Below are 19,666 nucleotides of genomic sequence, written 5' to 3'. Positions count from 1 at the left end.
CCGCAACTAAGGAGCACACGTGCCGCAACTAAGGAGCACAGCCCACAAGCCACGACTAAGGAGCCCACCAGCTACAACTAAGGAGCACATGTGCCACAACTAAGGTAGCCGGTGAGCTGCAACTAAGGAGCCCACAAGCCACAACTAAGGAGCCTTCTTGGCGCAACTAAGACCTGGCACAACCAAAATAAATTAAAAATAATAATAATAATAATAAACTTTAAAACAAAAGAATCTTCCGTTAGTTTCAGAGCCTTTATCATTTTGCAGTAAACAGAAAAATAGTACATCTAACTGTATTGCTTTTTAAATGCAATTAATTTACACTATTCTAATTAAATCTATATTTACTTTAATTAAAATACTTTACAAAGCTTTACACACACACACGCGCGCACCCCTTAGACCCAATGGAGAACAATAAATGCTGATGAATTGGATGATAATTTTATGCTGAAGTCTTCCTCTCCTTGAACATGTTTAAACATATGACTCTTGGGAAAATTCCTAATAATAATTCATATGACTTAGGCCCTTCAATCTATTTTGCCCTTTTATTTATTGAGAAATGATGAAAATTACACAGAACTTTTCTGAGAATCATGTTTATTAGCGAACTAAGATAATTTGGCCATTTAAGATATGTCAACAACATATACTACTGAGCCTCTCCTTGACTGTGAATTTTCTTTCTTATTAGCGGCTATATTATAAAACGATTTATTCATTTTAAATGACTAATCCCATTTATAAGAAACAGTTAAGTTTAAATACAGCACTCCCCCAACAACCATTTACTGATACAGTCAATGCAATTGAAATGGTAAATTTACTTTAATTCTTTCCATTTGCATTTGCAGAAACTTAGAGCCAGTGAGATAAAATGACTTTTTTTGTGTGTGTGTGGTAGCACTAGAACTAAGCAACAAACATGCAGGCAGGCATGTCAGTTCACTTTCAACTATTATCTAACTCCTCAAGATAGGGTCTTTGTAATAACTACATATTTAAATAACTTTTATTCTTCTTTTAGTACAATGTTATGCTGGTTGTACATTTATTGCCTCAGCTCCGAATTCACCCATTTATCTTGTTCTATGAAAATATCTCTGGGCCCTTCAAATATTTTTCTTTTACCCACAAGCACAATCTTAAGCTTTGTCTGCAGATGAAGAAAGAAAGATGTTGAATGAGAAAGTGGTTTTTGCTTCCTGGTCTGGTTTGTTTGCTCAAACGCTCTGGCAGCAAATGTAGCTCTCCTGGTGTTTGGCTCCTACAGTGCTTGAGTGTTCTCCAGAGCTCGTGGGTAGCTTCTCCAGACCAAGGCTTCTGGAGAGCTCTATGGTTCTCCAGCAGTACCCCGGGTATTTTTGTAGTGGAGAGCCTCTGATGAAACACCAGGAACCTTTTAGAGGGTGAACTTCCAGCAAGTCCTACCAGTGTTACACTGTAGTACCTTCTCTGCCATTTGGCAGATCAGGACCATGTCCTCTGTAAAAAATATGCATCTCAATCCAGGGGCACTGGGGGACCAAAGTCTCTTCCTTGGGCTATTTCTGCCCTATGGGTGGTAGTTATTATGTTATATTAAATTAGATAATATTTCACCTGTTAGTCCAATATTATTTAGAGTTCTCTATACTTCTAGCCAGTCCCTCCTTAATCCCTGCTATAGTTAATAATTCTTTATTAAAATATTAACTTTTAGGACTTCCCTGGTGATATAGTGGTTAAGTATCCGCCTGCCAATGCAGGGGACATGAGTTTGATCCCTGGTCCGGTAAGATTCCACATGCCATGGAGCAACTAAGCCCGTGAGCCACAACTACTGAGCCTGCTAGTCATAACTAGTGAAGCCCGCAAGCCTAGAGCCCGTGCTCCGTAACAAGAGAAGCCACCTCAACGAGAAGCCTGTGCACCACAACGAAGGGTAACCCCCGCTCACCACAACTAGAGAAAGCCCGCGCACAGAAACGAAGACCCAACACCAGTCAAAAATAAATAATTTAATTAAAAAAATAAGATTATCCTTAAAAAATTAACTTTTCCTGTTCAAGACATTGTGTTATCTCTCTCCTGACTGGACTCAGACTTACATAAATATTTTGATGAGTTGAGGAGTGAGATTAACTACCACCGCCAATATAATAGTGGCCATCATGAGTTGAAAGTGGTCAAAAAACTGGAATTTGAAAGTCACGCTTAAATTAGATTTCTGAATTCTTTGCAGAGCATATTCACCTAGGATCTGTTTTCAGTATAACTAATTGAAGTGAATTGTGATATATATTATTATGTTCTATAAAATTTATTTCTTTAAAGACAGAAAAAAGGGCTATAATTTACAGTAGGAGCCAGACAACTACATTTTAACATGTTTTATAATCTTAGATGGTTTCTATTTAAAAATATTAATAATGTTCCCTTAGAAGTCTGCTGAGACATTTACTATTAGGAAATATCCCTCAGTTACATTAAATTATTTATATTATTTTAAAATTAAATAATGTAGTTTCTTCTGTGATATTACTAATTAGTTTGTTGTAAAATCCCACTGTGGTACTTACATGGTACATTATATATATATAGGCTCAGAAATATGGAAGGTCAAATAGTAAAAACAGATAATAACCATACACTGCAATTCCCTGAAATAATCAGTTTCATAATGAGGTACAATAAAGGCTCCATGAAAGGAAATCGGAACTTCTACAGTCCCTCTAAAAAGTTAAATGTCACTCATTTTAGATGTCCCTTTTGCTTTCCAATAACATTTTGGAATGACAGGAAAAAGGAGTGGAAATGACAGCCTACAATGTGGGCATCTCATTTCTGAATGCCATCATTAATGGTGTTAATGATCATTTATGCTTTTTTTCCTGACAAAAAAGGTACTGTGGGTGTATCTGACTAAATCTATCTGATGACATTTCTACTTCACATGACATTTAGGGTGTGCTATGTCAGTATCAAACCACTGAGTTAAAAAAGGTGTTTACCTGTACGTTAATTTAGGATACTGAAAGATTCCTGAGAAAGTATGCAGATTGTAGAGGCATTTTCTAGTTAATACAGTCTAAAAATAATAGAGTATCATTTTTTTTATTTCTGCTAGGAGACAATAAAGTACAAAATGATGAATTGAGGGCTGATTCTCTTGGTAGAAACACCATTTCAAATGACATCTAATTGCATTTCCAATTAACTTAAAATGCATTTTCTAATTCTAAAAGACTTCACATTTTTAGTCTCATGGAAAGACAAAAAAATTAAATTTCACATACTCAAAAATGCCTATAAAAACCAACCCTGTTTCTACTGCCTGGATCTAATTTATGTTATGTGAATCATTTTTTTTTAGGCTTGTCTCAATCATCTCCTATGAAGTATTAGTCATGGTTCTGAATTGCTAGCCAAGATAAAGAATTTGGACTGTTCTTTTAAGGAAAAATTAATTCAATAAATGAGTACTGCACAGCTCACAAAATTTCCTGGAATCTGAGTGTTGTTGCACAACTACTACCGTCTCAGTATGGATTCTACACAGTCCCTAATTTATTTGCATCATGGCTCCCCCATCAAGGGTCAGGTACATAACGGAGTGAGGGTTATGTACACATACCAAGGTGCCAGTGCCTCTTGGAAAGCAAATAGCTGTCCTCTTCAGATTTTAAGGCAGCAGATAGGCTCTGCCCTCCAATAAAACTTTTAACCTGGCAAATACCCTAAACAGAGAAAGAGAATTCTGCATTAGCTATGGTAACACAAAGTGACTTGAGCAATCTCAAATCTTCTGCTTCTGCACAGTAAAGCTTATTTCTTTCTCAGAGAGCAGATTAAGTTAGATATGACTAGTCACAGGCATAGACTCTGCTCCAAACAGGTATTCAGAGACCTGTAGCTGGTGCAGCTTTTGCATTCTTCAATGCTTGGTTTCCAAGGTCACCTAGGGCAGTGACATGCAGCTGACAGAGGGAGGGAGGAAGTTCCGAGGAGAAGGAACAACCAAGTCCTAACAATCTCAGATTTGAAGTGACACATATTTTACTTTCACTCATATTCTACTGGTAAGAACTAGTCACATGGTCCTACATAGATGCAAGAGTGGTCCTGGCTAGGCATTCATGCCCAAAAGCAAAACATTAGGCTGGAACGGGAGGACAGAAGTCTTGTAGACAGCCAGCAGCCTCTGCCACAGGTACAGATGGACAATTTAAAAATGAGTAAAGTCCACTACTATGATAACATCAAATGTTCTGTTCTCAGCAATGTTGTCAAGTAAGCCACCTTTAAGATGAGAGAGATGAGAAAGGGTTAAATACAGAACCCAGTAAATGTATAAGACGTTGAGCTTAAGAATGACTTCTAGACTAAATCCTAGGACTGGGGTTGCTTGCACAAGAAACTCGCTAGAAGAAAAATTTTGGAAGCCAACCACGTGTTGTCACCGATATTTGTGTTACCAAAGAAAGCACAAACTTAGTCTGCAGAAATCTTGCAACTGCTGTGAACCCTAAAGCAGTTTTTGAGCTCTAAACCTGCACCAGAAACAGCAAGGTATGAAAGCCGTTTAACCCCAAGCACGCCCCTTCACATGTGCTTGAAAGGGTTACAGACAAGAGAGTTGCAACCACAGAACACTACCAGGAACAGTCAGATGGGCTAACCAAGAAACTTTATGCAGGAGTAGGAGGTCTTTATATTTCCTTGCCTGGAGGATTATGATACATACCATGGACCAGTGATTGCTCTCTTTTTCCCACTCACTTTTTCCATATGGAAGATTTTATTGTCATCCAGAAGATAGCACCATTGTCTATTAGGTATCTGGTCAGTGATGGGAATAGGGCAGAGAAAGTAATGGGTATTCTGCTGTGTTGTTAAGTAGCCAAACTAGGAAAAGTCATATCCATATAATGGAGAGAATTGCAAGTGACCTGGAGATCCTGAATTTTGAGCTGGAGGTACCAACTTGTTGGGACTTTGGATCATCTCCTGTGGAAAGGAAGTGAATATGTTCTATGTATGGGAAAGTGTACACAGATACTTACACTCCCAGAGGAACAGACTGTGACAGGGCTTCAAAATACACTTTTGTTTTTCCTTCTGGTAAAAGTAACCCTAAAGTTTTAGTTGGCTGCCCACAAGAAACTGTACTTCTCAGTCTCTTTTGCCAAGGTGGGGTCATGTGATAAAATTTTAGTCAATAGCATGTGAGCAGAAGTGATACATGTACAATTTGGGGGTCATGCTGCTTGCCTTCCAGTTTTTTCCCCCTTTACTTTTGGCCTCAACTGTGGATGTAGTAGTGTTGATACAGTTTTGATCCTACAGATGAGGGCAACAACCTAAGGAATGGCAGATAGATGGAACCCTCAGTCTCTGGAAATCTCATGGACCAGACTTACCCCAACCAACTGATTTACCTACTAAGTAGGAGTTCTACCTGAGAGAAATATTTATATTCTCTGTTATGCTAGCCATTGTGTATGGAACTGAATTAATAGCCTGACACAGGTCAGAACTTTAGCCAGTGACATAGACCCAAGTCAAGTTTTAAAGCTCGGAGAAAATGCAAGAGGCAAAAGCTTCATGGAATGTTTGAAATCTATTTCACTATTTTTTCTTATATTGTCTTCTTAGGAGAGTATTATTTTGGCCCTAGGAAAGTGCTTATTGCTATATAATATTTGTATTGCTAGAATCTAGGCAGTTTTGATGTCTGTCTTATCTTTCATGGATCAATGATGAATTTCAGGGTACACATATGTTTCTGAACGGTAACTGGTCCCCAAACAATAACCATTCCCAGATCAAGTTTTCAAATCCCGAACGACTGAAGCTTTACAGCATAGAACCACCAATGGGATCCACAGGCTGAAGGCAGTCATTCCAGCTGGGTAAATGCTAGTAAGAAGAGCCCTTGTCCCTTCAAAATTTTCTTCTCTGACTGGAAATAACCTAGCGTAGCACTTAAGAGATAAGTTTTAGAGCTAGTCTACCTAGATTTTCATTGGATAAATTACTTAACCTTTTCCAGTAAAACGGGGGTAAGAGTTTCCACATCCAAGGGTTATAGCTAAGACTCAATTATTTATAAACGTAAACATTTAAAACTAGTGTTGGCACAATAATAAGCACTCCATATGTGGATATTTGAAAACAGCATCATTGAGTCACTGGAACTACTTGTCATAGGTTGTAGATTTTTTAAAATAATAGATTACTATAAAATGTGCTTAGATTTTAACTAGGTAAATGCATAGTCTTATGACTAGGGCTTGGAATACCCCCTCCCCATGATGCAGGCTGGTGTCACACAGTCAATAAACTTCCTGGGAACCTAAAAATTGACTTCATGAGGTCACCCCAGAAACCCCTGGAGAAAACTGGCAGAAGGAAGAAGGCAGGATGGGAAAGGTGTACAGGCAGGGACACAGATAATGGTAACTCTGTTTCCTATCTGCATTTTTCCCCTGGTTCCATTTTATTTAGAAACTGATTCTCTGAAGTTCTACTGTGATAACTTGTTTTCAGCTCTGATATGATCCCGACTTGTTTATCTATAGCTTAATTCAGCAAATCCTTATTCTTCACTATATGCAAGGCTCTGCCTTAGGTGCTATGGGGCATGCACACACACACACACACACACACATTAGATACAGATATAGATACAGATATAGATATAGATTTATATACCTCTTTACCTGCAGTTACTTATATTGCCATGCTTTTTTAAAAAGCATATGAAAATAAATTCTGAAGGAAGAAAAAAATTGATAGCTGTTGTAATCTAGATAAAAACCAAGTTCTCTGAGAGAAAAAAATAAAGAAAGGTTGCTTTTAGGAAAGGCTTCACATGTCTGTATTCTATTTTGAATGATGGATAAGATGCATATGACCAGAAATGGGGGTCTGGGATCAAAGCATATAGAGATAGGAAAAAGGGGGGGCAGGTTTGAAAAAATGAAATGAAATAAGAGTTTTAAAAGGGGGAAAAAGGCAATTTGGGTTACATGGTGAAGGTTTAACTGTACAGTAAGAGACAAAACTTGAAATGTAGGCTGGGTTAGAGTTTTTGGATGGTCTGAAGGCCAGAGCAAGTGAGCCAAATGGCATTAAGTGAACAGTTCCAGACTGTTTAATTTTACTGGAGAAGTGATCATCTATGTTAACTCCAGATAACTTTTTAATAAATTTATTAGATATCTCTTTGCATTGTGTGTTAATGTCTTTATATATTTTCTGTCTCATCTACCTGTGAGTTCCTCCAGAGGAAACTTCTCTCCTACTGGTATTTGAATCCTTAGGATACCACAATTTCTTCAGAAACAGCAGTTTTGCTTGTTCTTATCAGTTTTCCTCCTTCCAACTCACACTTGACTATACTGACATAATCAAATTCTTTTTAGATTTTAATACTGTTTCTGAACAATGAGACTTGAGGTTCAATGATAGTGTTATATTGGCTTGAGAGCGCCTTTGGTATCTCCACTGTAATATGTCCAGAACACTTCTCTAATTTATAGAAAACTAAGCATTGGAAACTCACATACAGATACACAGTATTAAAGCCAAGGATAAATGATCATAGTTTTAAAAATTAAAGAACTTATTACAAAGTGATTTGCTGGTAATTCTGTAGATGTCAGATAGACCAGGTAAAACATTTCCATTTAACAAGGGTTACGTTTTTGTCAACAGAAGTAACAGATAACAAGGTCAAGTTTGTGGTTAAGTGAAATATTCCATAAAGTAAATGGTACACAATGACTTAATCATTTAGACGGTCCATACGTAGTTATTAGCTGTGACTCAAAAATAAACTTGAACACAGCAATTTCTATGAAGTAAAAGATGAGGAGGATTTACTGGAAAATAATTGCAGACGTGTGCTACATAGAGAAAAATGTGAACTCCAACAGAGAAAAAGCTTTCTGTTTTTGCAAGCAAATAAATCCAGTTAGGTGATGATAATGACATATTTATAAAAACAAACAATGATTCTACAGGAACAAATTTCCTATTTTTATGTCAGTAAATCTTCTTAGATAATGGGGTAAGGATATATTTCTTAGAAATTTTATATTTGGTATATCTGAGAGAAGTACTTAAAAAGACTGAATTTTTGACAAAAATGTTATTAATTTTTCTTAATAAAATATACTGAACATAAAATGACTTAAATATCAAAGATGGTTCTATGCATCTAAAAATGGACAGCATAAGATATACAAATTTAGCAATATATCAAAGAAAAAGGAACAGAATGAGATATTTTAGAAGTTACAAAGAGCTAAAGCTTTTAAACTAAACTTATTCACATATTTTATATACAGTGTTATCCCCCATCAAATTAAGAGCACCTTCCATTTTCATATTAGCATCCTACTTAACTGCTCTCACCTGTGAAATCATTTCATCAGTTTAAGTGTGACTGGATCTATAGTTAATTGCAAAGTTAGCAACTCTGCAACCCTTACATGCAAAAGATAAGACAGACTCAGGTAAGAGATGAGGTTATGTAAAAGGAAACAAAAATAAGGCTACAGAAATACCTCTGTAAATCAGGATCATGTGAGAATTTCAAAATAATATATTATTTTGTATATATATATATATATATATATATATATATATATATATATATATATATATATGATGCGTCCCTCAGACAACACAACTGATTGATGGTATATAGAAAAGCAAATCATGTAATTCAGAATATAAACCTGTGCTTGGGTGTAAATAGAATTATTGTGGACTCTCCTGTCAAGACATCAAATATTACTATTCTAAGTTAAACTCATCATTTTAGTCCCAAAATAAAAATATTTCTGATATTTTATTTCAGTAAGCATTCTCATATCCAAATTAAAAATTAGTCATCTTAGGGCTTCCCTGGTGGCGCAGTGGTTGGGGGTCCTCCTGCCGATGCAGGGGACACGGGTTCGTGCCCCGGTCCAGGAGGATCCCACATGCCGTGGAGCGGCTGGACCCGTGAGCCATGGCCGCTGAGCCTGTGCGTCCGGAGCCTGTGCTCCACAACGGGAGAGGCCACAGCAGTGAGAGACCCGCGTACCGCAAAAAAAAAAAAAAAAAAAAAAATAGTCATCTTAACTTATATCCTATGTCTGTCACTAAATTCATGTATTCATTTTTATGTTTTTCTCATTTTATCTTTTTTTATTGAGCTATAATTCAGATATAACATTGTGTAAGTTTAAGGTGTACAATGTGTTGATTTGATACACTTTTATGAGGGCTAAGTCAGACAGAAAGACAAATACTCTATGACATCACTTATTGGTAGAATCCAAAAAAGCCAAAACTCACAGAAAGAGTAGAGGAACCATGACAGAGATTTTTGTCCCCCAATATCTCTTCTCCCCTTCCTCCTTGGTATAGCTTGTGCTTTTTAGCTGTGTACCTGGCGCCTTGAAGTTAACTGTGACCATGAGACCACTAAACTCTGGCCAATGTCATGTGAAAGGCTTTGTATGACTTCCAGAAAGTGCCTTAAAAAGGGAGGGAATACCACTCTTAGTCCCTTAAGAAAAAACACAAGCAACAGTGGTGGACACTGCAGCAGACAATTTACTCAGAGGATGAAAGAGAAATGATAGGAGTTGTCAACCCCTTATATGTGAAGCTTCCTTATCAGTCCTGGTCTCTGTAACTGATATTCGTTGACTTGAGTGAGAAACAAACCTCCATAGTGTTGAAATCACCATTGTTTTGGCTTTTCTTTAACTGGTAGCTAATATTAGTCCTAACTGATACACTGGACTTTAATCATTATTAGCATTAAAAAACCAATAAAGTAATCATTTCAACATAAAGTGTATTTTACAGCAATCAACAAATGAAATTAAACATATTTATAGTTAAACTTTGTATCCATTCACAAATAACAAAGTAAAAAACAAAAATACAGGTATTTTTTAAGATAATTGATCAATGAAAGCAGTTCTTTTATAAATGCCCCAAAATGTTGAAGATCCACTGTTATCTTGTTTTCTTCAAATCAACCAGAAATCTATCAAATGCTCCCTTTTTAAATAACCAAAAAAGGATTCTTTGGACTACTTTGTCATCTGCTATTTGCTGTTTAAAACATTTTTAAAGTATTTTCAAAAAGAGTTAAGCAGCTCAAGAACAACTGGCTATCCACATGGCAAAAATATGTCCTTCTATATACTTTGCACACAGGTCCTTTTGCATTTTCTTCTAGCAAAATCCTAGCAGATATAAGAACAAGGAAGTGTCTCCCTAAGGAATATTTAAAACTAATTCAACATATGCTAGGTTCCTGTACTGTAAACCCACGTTTTTGAAATGAACAAATGAAGGAGGATGAAGAAAGAACAAATGATTAATAAGATATTTAAAAAATGTAAAATGAAATTTAGGACATTTTTAGTTTTTTTCTTTCTTTTTTTTAAGTGCAACTAATTATCTAAAATGAGTAAGCTGCCTACATTGGCATTTTGACAAGCCACTAAGTCCTGATTACAATCCCAATTACTACAGTAATTGGTACAATTTCAAGAGACACTAATAGATGAAATGTGTAGTTCGTATGTACAGTTTTTATGATGCATAAAAATTCACAAAGTTGATAGCTCTTGAAAGCAGTTTTAATAACACTGAGGTTAATTTATATAAATCAATTAAGGGCTTCTAAAGGAAAGCACTCATAAACTGATTGTCCAGTCAGCACATATTAAATGAAGATGTCACCGGACATGGGTTCCAGCTTTAACTCTGCCATGAAACAAGCTGTATAACTAAGGCAAGCCCCTCTAGTTATCCTACAGAACAAAGACTGTGAACTTAGCAAACGCTAAAGGTCTAAATGCGTAAGTAAATAAAGATAGTGTCTGCCCTGGAAATCACCTTCTTCAATCATCCCAAATTACTGTTGAAGAAATAGGTTCAGAGATATAACATGACTTAGAGAAAGTACACACCTATGCTGATGGCAGTTTTAATACAAATCAAGAACTTCTCTTCCCTCAGTATAATGTTCCTTTTATTATCACACAGCCAGCCTACCTACCTTCTACTTTGGAGAGGAGAAAGAGGGGAAAAAAGAAAAAAGACATATAAGTCATTTTTATAGCTTATTTCCATACATATCAACCAAGTTAGAAAACAGACAATGTATTGATATTCAGTCTAAGGACAGATGTTAGAGTACAAATTCCCACTAATTACCAAACTGCTATTCGGAATCACTCTGCAGAGGTGCCTCTATATCATGTCTGCTCTAGAGCCCTCCTTATATGGAAGCAGTAGTTGTCTCCGTGCAGTTTAAACAACCTCATAAATGGAAATCATGAGGGTGGCTAACCATCACTGACTTTCTCCTACACATTTTAGCAAATAGGAAACATATTTAATTCCTGTTTCCTCTTAACAATTCTACAATTTAACCATTTTAGCTTCCTTGTTTCACAGCTCAAGTCTGTGGCTGTTTTCCAAAGCTTACCACCACTTCAACTGATGGCAGCGGGGTTTATACCCAGGCTATTGGGTATAAACCTGCGTAACCCACTCACATCATGTAGCCCTGTTCTAAGTAGCATCTTAACACTGACAAAGACTATTTTTTTAGACTCCATTGTGAGTCAGAGAATTCTAATTTCTACAAAACACTTTATTTACAATAATGTGGCAACATTTTTTAAAGGTAGTTTACGGAATTAAAAAAAAAAAATGACAATTAGAGCTTCCCTGATGGCACAGTGGTTGAGAGTCTGCCTGCCGATGCAGGGAACACGGGATCGTGCCCCGGTCCAGGAAGATCCCACATGACATGGAGCGGCTGGGCCTGTGAGCCATGGCCACTGAGCCTGCGCGTCCGGAGCCTGTGCTCCGCAACGGGAGAGGACACAACAGTGAGAGGCCCGCGTACCGAAAAAAAAAAAAAAATGACAATTACAAAATTCTACATTTGTATTGGGTTGGCCAAAAAGTTTGCTCGGGTTTTTCTGTAAGATGATATGGAAAAACCTGAATGAACTTTTTGGCCAACCCGACATTAATATATGAAATAGATTGTTTGAGCCTCACAATTCTGTGAGTTAGTGGGGAAGTTGATTTCTCATATTTTCTCATAAACTCAGAGCCTGAGAGATAAAGTTAACCAATTTAGGAAAAAGAAATACAGGACATCCAGTTAAATTTGAATTTTGATTAAAAAACAACAGATATTAATGTAAATATTTCCCAAGTATCGCATACTTACACTAAAACATTCTTCTCTATCTGAAACTGAATTTTAATTGGGCATCCTTTATTTTATCTAGCCACCCTACAGAGAAGTGACTTAACTAAGGTCATCATCTAAAACCTACATCTTCTGACCAACTCCACTGTGTGGAGTTACTGCTAGGTATTATTGCTTAGTCATCTGTCTAGAACTCCTTCCACATTTCTATTTCAGCTCCCTTGTCAATTGACTGCGACCTCAATTATGTTTTTTAATTTCTCACATGAAGAGAAATCTGGATTTAGGCAAAATTATTCTAGTTGATAGTCACTCTTCTAAGAATGCCTACTGTTTTGCATTTTCCGAAGTACTTTTCCTTCTATTATCTCATTGATCACAACAACCCTCAGAGGATAAACTGAGGCATTGGTGTTCCTATTTTTCAGATTTGATGAGTAAAGGTCAGAAAGTTTAGGAGACTCACCCAGTTCCACACAGCTAGTAGGGAGCTTCTAGCCTGAGGCCCAAATCTTTTTATTTGAAAATCCAATTAAGGAACACTTATTCTATTTCCACTCACAATTAAGATAATTAACCATATTTAAAGGCTATTTTGATATTTGCTTTAACAGACAGTAATCAGGGATGAGCTGTTCCACGTTAATTTGGCTGGTATCAAAATGGTAAGGCTAAAATCAGACAGGAAAGTATGGCTTACCGAGAAATTTTTTTAAAAATCACTTCACTGTAAAAAGTCTTTAAACCTGAAAGAAGTGTGAAATGTGTTGAAAACACATCTTAGCATAAAAAGAAATATAGTGGTCTACTTTTAATTATAATATTGTCTTAGTGTCTTTGCTAAGGAGATTTGGTTCTATTACAGCATTATTACCATAAAGAGCAACTCATTCAGCTTTAAAAAAAGAGGAAATCCTGCCCCATGTGACAACATGAATGAGCCTGGAGGATATTACTCTAAATAAAATAAGCAGACACAGAAGGACAAGTACTACATGATATCACTTATATGAGGAATTTAAAATAGTCAAACTTATAGAAGCAGAGTAGAATGGTGGTTGCCAGGGGCTGGGGAAAGTGGGCAATGGGGAGGTATCAGTCAAAGGGTACAAAGCTTCACTTATAAAAAATGAATAAGCCCTAGAGATCTTCTGTATAGCATAGAGCCTGTAAGTAACAATACTGCATTGTGCACTTAAAATTTTGCTAAAAGGGTATGTTGGGCTGCAACCCGCAGGCCTGCAAGCCCTGTACTCTCCCAGCTTCAAGAAGAAAGAGCCTAGAGTCACTGACAGAGACGTCACTGGTTTAATGGATGGGGGAGATTATGGGTCTGAAGCAGGGTCCTGGAGTGACACCCCATTGTGTACAGCTGCTCGCAGGCAGAACATGGCAGCAGGCTTTGATAGGAGTGGGGGTGGGGAGGGGAGGAGGGGAGGAGGGGAGGAGTGGAGGTTCCCAGTTACAAGGAGAACTGACATTGATGTCTAGTTGGCTCATCGGTTACCAGGGAAACCAGCAGAGAAGCATGCCCCTCACTGACCCTTTGGTAATCTATCAGGTGGCGATGTTCTGATCTAAAGCTTAGAATAATCATAAGTTGGAGCTGGTGGCAAGTAAGTAGGCATTTACTGATTAGGCTGTGTTATTAAGAGGGAAGGTCAGTCAGGTGAGTAGGGTATAGGTGAAGCAGGGACTAGTTGAGCAGGGGATGGACAGACAGCAAGAGAACAGCCATCCTGGCTGCTCATCTCCCTGCACAGGGTAGGTCTTATGTTAAGAGTTCTTATCACAAAGTATATAATAATAAATAAGAGGGTGGGAGGAAACTTTTACAGATGGAAGACAGGCTTTATGGCATTGATTGTGGTGGTGGTATCACCAATGTATACCTATCTCCAAACTCATCAAGTTGTATACATTAACTATGTACAGCTTTTTGTATGTCAAAAAATAATTTAAAAATAAAATAAAAAGAGAAACTCAGCAACAGACTCACTAAAACTGAAATTTCATTGAGTGTTGTGCTTCATAGTAGTCAAGAGAGCCATTACAGGGGCTCGGAGATCATTTGGTGAGTCAGCTTCTCTGTCAAACACTTGCTGAAAAATAAGACATTACAGAAGAGCCCAGGGTTGCTTCCACAGCTAATGTCCTGGGGGGACCACATGGATTCAGCTAAATTAAACCTTTAAAGATCTTTCCCAAGGTAAAAATGGACAAATGTCAACATATTAGGAAATATATGATTAGGGTTTAAAAAAAATTGAAGCCATAATCCCTCAATTAGATTTAAAAGAAAAAACATAAAGGATGATTTATTGGTATGTTTAAAAATTAACTGCTCTTTGTAAACAGAGCCATCTTTGAAAAGTGTGCAAAATATGATCTATCTTTCCTTCCGCTTCTTGACCCCAATGTTCTCTCTCCCCTTCCTTATACAATTTTCGTCCCACTCCCATTCCTATTTCTCTCTCATAATCCTTATGTGTCTTTCTTTTATTCATGGCATCATCAATTTCCCTCTAGTACTGGGCTCTTGGTTTCTCCTCATTATCTTAATTTTCTCTTACTTATTTTTTCTCCTTCCTTCAACTGCTTATATATGGACTTTTGTATTGAGGTAATATATTTTAAAAGACGTAAAAGCTACATAATGCAATAAGTTATTGACAAATATAAATAATTATATTCATGTATTATTGTTATTACTTGTGTATTTATTTTTTAATTGTACTTATAAATGTCTTATAAGACCTGCTATAGGGACTTCCCTGGTAGTGCAGTGGTTAAGAATCTGCCTGCCAGTGTAGGGAACAGAGGTTTGAGCCTTGGTCCGGGAAGAACCCACATGCCGCAGAGCAACTAAGCCCGTGCGCCACAAATACTGAGCCTGTGCTCTAGAGCCCGCAAGCCACAACTACTGAGCCCGTGTGCTGCAACAACTAAAGCCAAGTGCGAACAGCCCGTGCTCCACAACAAGAGAAGCCACTGCAATGAGAAGCCCGCTCGCGGCAACTAGAGAAAGCCTGCGCACAGCAACAAAGACCCAACACAGCCAAAAATAAAAATAAATTAATTAAAAAATAAAATAAAATAAAAATTTAAAAGACCTGCTATAACTTTAAAGTTTATTATATTAGGTTTACTATGTACATGAATAATAATGCTTTTTTTCTTTATATTACATACAAAAATTTTCAAACTCCTGCTATATGGTATTTAACATATTAATAACAAGAGTATTTTAGAAGTGTTGTATTGTACTGAACAATATTTCTGTAAGTAGAAAATTCCACTATTATGATAACAACCTATGTGGTAATATTTTCTCGACATCAGATATTAACATTAATATTTTTCTAACATGATTTTTTCAACATTGAAATACAGAGTAGGCCTTTCCTATCCCATTGGATTTCTGCAGAAAAATAACTGTCAATGATCTTACCATCTGGCACTTGTTGCAAGAAGTTATATATCTTTACCTAATTTGAGTGCTATTTAGTCTGATAATGCCCACATACTTTTATTCACTGTTATTGCCATACAAAGATAGATATTATCTAATTTCTATTTCACCCCCTTTTCACTGTTGTGACCTTTTATTGTTAATAACTCTATTTTTAAAATGTTTAGAAAACACAAGTCTAAAAAAAAAATTCTCATATATATTGTAGCTGTTTAAAGCCAAATTACCTAGCATGTATCCCATAACTCAGGTCACGCTTTGAGAAAGTAAATGCATTTGTGCTTGCCCCCTTGTTCTGAAAGGTGGAGAAGTTAAAAATACCAACAGACATTTCACTTAAAGTGTTTTCAATAGGTTCTCGGGATCTACTAGTGATTACTATTTCATTTTCATTATAAACTTACTTCTCCTTATCCTTTTTTTATAAGAATAAAGGACATTACAAAAGGGTTTATTCATGTTAATTTGTAAAATATATTCATCTCATTTTAACAAATCCACGTTCACTTATTAAAGAAAAGCATCAATACCTTTCACATAAAAGCAAAGACTTGAAATCTGGAAAGAAATATTTTAATTCGTTTCTAAAAGTTCTATTCAGTTCTCTAATGTGACTCATGGTCCAACTGCCTTAGAATTGTTTTAGGTTTCATGATAACCTCCTGTTTCCGGTCCATAGATACCTGCCCACGGTCTCACTGCAGCCCACCTGATTCCATAGGCCAGCTGCTTCTCAGGTGTTTTGGTTTAAAATAATTTTGGTAGATACAGAGCCAAGGAAGGAGGAATTCTCTTTCCTTTTAAAAGTAGTGTGATAACCATCTTTTACCAAGTAAGAGAAGTTAACAGAGTGTTCAAGAAGAATGAAGTCCGGTACTTACAGTTTTATTTGGTACCTCCTGATCACTAAGCACTTACCTGGATAATATCGTGCCAGGCCTGTGGCACTGCCAAACACCTGCCACAACAATGAAGGATCTTCCTCCCGATTTTTCTTGAAAACTTCATCTAAGGCACTCGTCCAGTTGAGTTCATTTAACACAATTGTTGCTACCCCCCCAAAAATAAGAAAAATCAATTAATTCAAATTTGGAATTAATAATTGAACCTGTCTTCCTTTACTTGCAAAATACTGTTATACATTGTCATTGCTTTACCTATAAAAGCGCTCTAATCTGGTGGTGATCAAAAGTTTAGACATGGAATCATTTCTTCAAACACATGTTTATATGATGGTGGCCCTATCGACATTTTAGGGCTGGGTGATTTTTTGTAGCGGGACCTGTTCTGTGCTTTGTAGATGTTGAGAAGCATCTCTGCCCTCTACCCGCTAGAGGCCAGTAACATCCCCCCAGGTGTGAGGGCAAAACTGTCTCTAGACATTGTCACATAACCCCTGAGGGGCCAAATTACTTTCTGTTGAGAACCACTGTGATGCATAAAACAGGCAGTATCAGAACTCTGCTGCTGGGAGGTATCCCTTGCACTGAGGCAGTTCTGAAGATGCTTACAAGGCACCTCATGACACAGTGTGACCACGACAGCCGTCAGTAATTTTTTTGTGTGTGTGTGAGGGGAGAAGGAAGGATTTATTACTTGCAGCAAATAAGGACAACACCAGGGATTTTCCCCAAAGCATTGTCTCCCCAGACAGCAAAACTGGGGAAGTTTTAAGCTAAGGGTACATGCATATTCACGAAGGGGCTTGAACAGAGGAGAATTCAGCATAGCTCAATATTGATGATTCTCTGTGATACACTAACATAGTTTGGTCTGTTACCTGAATTAAAAAAAAAAAAACCCAAAACAAACAGATGTTTGTTACTGAGCATACTTTATTAACTGTGCTTATGTAACAACCAAAAATGCGTACATGTTGATAAAGAAAAACTCATTCAGAGGCTTGACAATATCAGTGTTAGAACTAAGAAGTGGCTGATACCTTATCACTACCTTTATGAACAATAATTTTCTTTTTTCTGGTTAGTTCAACTAATAACTAGAGCATGGTGCTAATAAGCGAAAGGCCATTGATTTTGATACCTACTTATAGCGACTGACTGGTCTGGGATAGGTATCACAACCATATGGCAGTCATTATAATGAAAGAGAAACAATGATAATGTGGGATATAACATGGGCTAAAATAATATATAATTTATAATTATGGGCCTCCATGATCATAGCATCCTATGTCTAACATATTAAAATTCTAACTGGCTTAGGATATTATTTTCCCTTTATGCAAAAAAGATGACATAAGATAATTTCATCTTTTTTGGAAGGGTCTTTATATGTAAAATATGCACCATGCCCACAAGCAGATTAGCAGATTGGGACACTCTGCATTTGAGAATCTATGACCAAGCCTAAATAGTGGACGTAAGGTTGAGATAAGGAGTGGAGATACTGCTTAATTCTTCCCATTCTTTTCTGTGACCACAGCAAGTAAAAGAAACAAATGTGATCATGGTTAGATCACACACAAGATTTTTTAAAGGGAAAAGGAAAAAGAGCTATCAAGAAAGAGGCACAGCATATGTATTTATAAAGTTTATCATTTACCAAAAAATGAAAAGTAAGTATACTGTGAAGTTGTTCTGGGACCAATATATTCATGCATTTCTCATTACTGAAAACTAACGAGATTTCCATCTTTATGGATGTGATTACCTTCAAAAAGATCAGTTGTGTGTGTGAATATTCATGAGCTGGGTCAGATCCACAGTGCATCTGAGATACTAGTGAATTCATATTCAAAAGCATGATCCAATGAACACTGAGTGGCCAGTTATGTGAAAATTTATATTCACATAGATAACCTGAACTGATACTCACTATTCATGAATATTTATGGTACTATACACAACATCACAGAAAAAGAGGGACATCCTACCTTTTTTTTAAACATTCATGAATTTTAGAGTAATATTCTACTCAGCAAAATAATCATGTTTATTTATGTCCCAGATAGTTAGAATAGATTGGGGATTAATGAAGTCTATCTCTTCAATTTCCTTGGCTCCTTAATTCACATTAAGCAACAACTGATATCTAATTATTTTTAATAAAGTTTTATTTGTTTACAGGGCTGCTAATTTTTTTCTCGTTTTATTTGATGACAATGACTAAGTATTAGGCTCTGATACAGTGATTGTGAATTGTACTTTTATGTACTCAGGGGAAAAAGTCAGGCTCTGGAATGTTCTTACCATCATGGTGATATGTTTTAAAGTTGTAGTTTATATATTTGAAAATTCTTTTTCAGATAAGACATTGCAGAATGTTTTTCTCAAAATGTGTTCATATGCAAATGAGCAAGGTGCATAAATATTTTCAGAATAGACACTTGAATGATTTACTCAGAATGAAAGAAATGGTATTGTATGTGTATCATATGAGCAAGGTTTATAAACTTGATGACAGTGTGAAGCAAGGAGTGAGGGTACAGATACTTCCATTTGTCATTGTGTATTTACAGAAACTCTTGAGTGCAATCATTATTCTAATAGCCACAATTTTTATTGGAATGTCCAGAGCAAGAAATCAAAATTCAAAAGGATCTGCCAAGCGAGTACAAAATTAGTGCCACCTCTTTAGAGGAGAGTTTGGCTGTAGTTGTCTATCAACATGCACCGTCTTTAATCCAACAATTCTACTTCAAGGGATTTATACTATGGATAAAAACATAGTAAAACACCAAAACTACAAGGTAAAATAAATTGCTGCAGTAGGAAATTCTTTTTCTTAAATTATACTGAAAGCAGCTAAAAATGTAAAAGAAAACATGTAAAACATCAAAGCAAATAAACAAGTATGAATACCATTTTAGATCATTCTTGGTGATTTGGCTTTACTTTTTGGATCCACATTATGAACTACATTTGACGAATAAATATATATTACTTAGGTATCCTATAATAAGCAGATTTTTATCTTCTTAACCTTCTAAAAAT

At 36.4% G+C, this 19,666-nt stretch overlaps 1 protein-coding gene across 3 annotated transcripts in view; it reads right to left on the bottom strand.

Moving 5' to 3' along the window:
• CACNA2D1 (calcium voltage-gated channel auxiliary subunit alpha2delta 1) overlaps positions 1 to 19,666 on the bottom strand; it is a 505,032-nt gene that overhangs the window by 121,465 nt on the left and 363,901 nt on the right. For all 3 annotated transcript variants that reach the window (XM_060107477.1, XM_060107475.1, XM_060107476.1), the window contains one exon: positions 16,629 to 16,760. In XM_060107477.1, coding sequence (XP_059963460.1) covers positions 16,629 to 16,760 — 132 coding nt within the window. The remainder of the gene's footprint in view (positions 1 to 16,628; positions 16,761 to 19,666) is intronic.

The sequence above is a fragment of the Mesoplodon densirostris genome, chromosome 9, assembly GCF_025265405.1.
Source record: "Mesoplodon densirostris isolate mMesDen1 chromosome 9, mMesDen1 primary haplotype, whole genome shotgun sequence".
NCBI classification, from domain to species: Eukaryota; Metazoa; Chordata; class Mammalia; order Artiodactyla; family Ziphiidae; genus Mesoplodon; species Mesoplodon densirostris.
The sequence above is the reverse complement of the archived record's forward strand: the minus strand, read 5'-3'. Positions and strand labels throughout refer to the sequence as shown.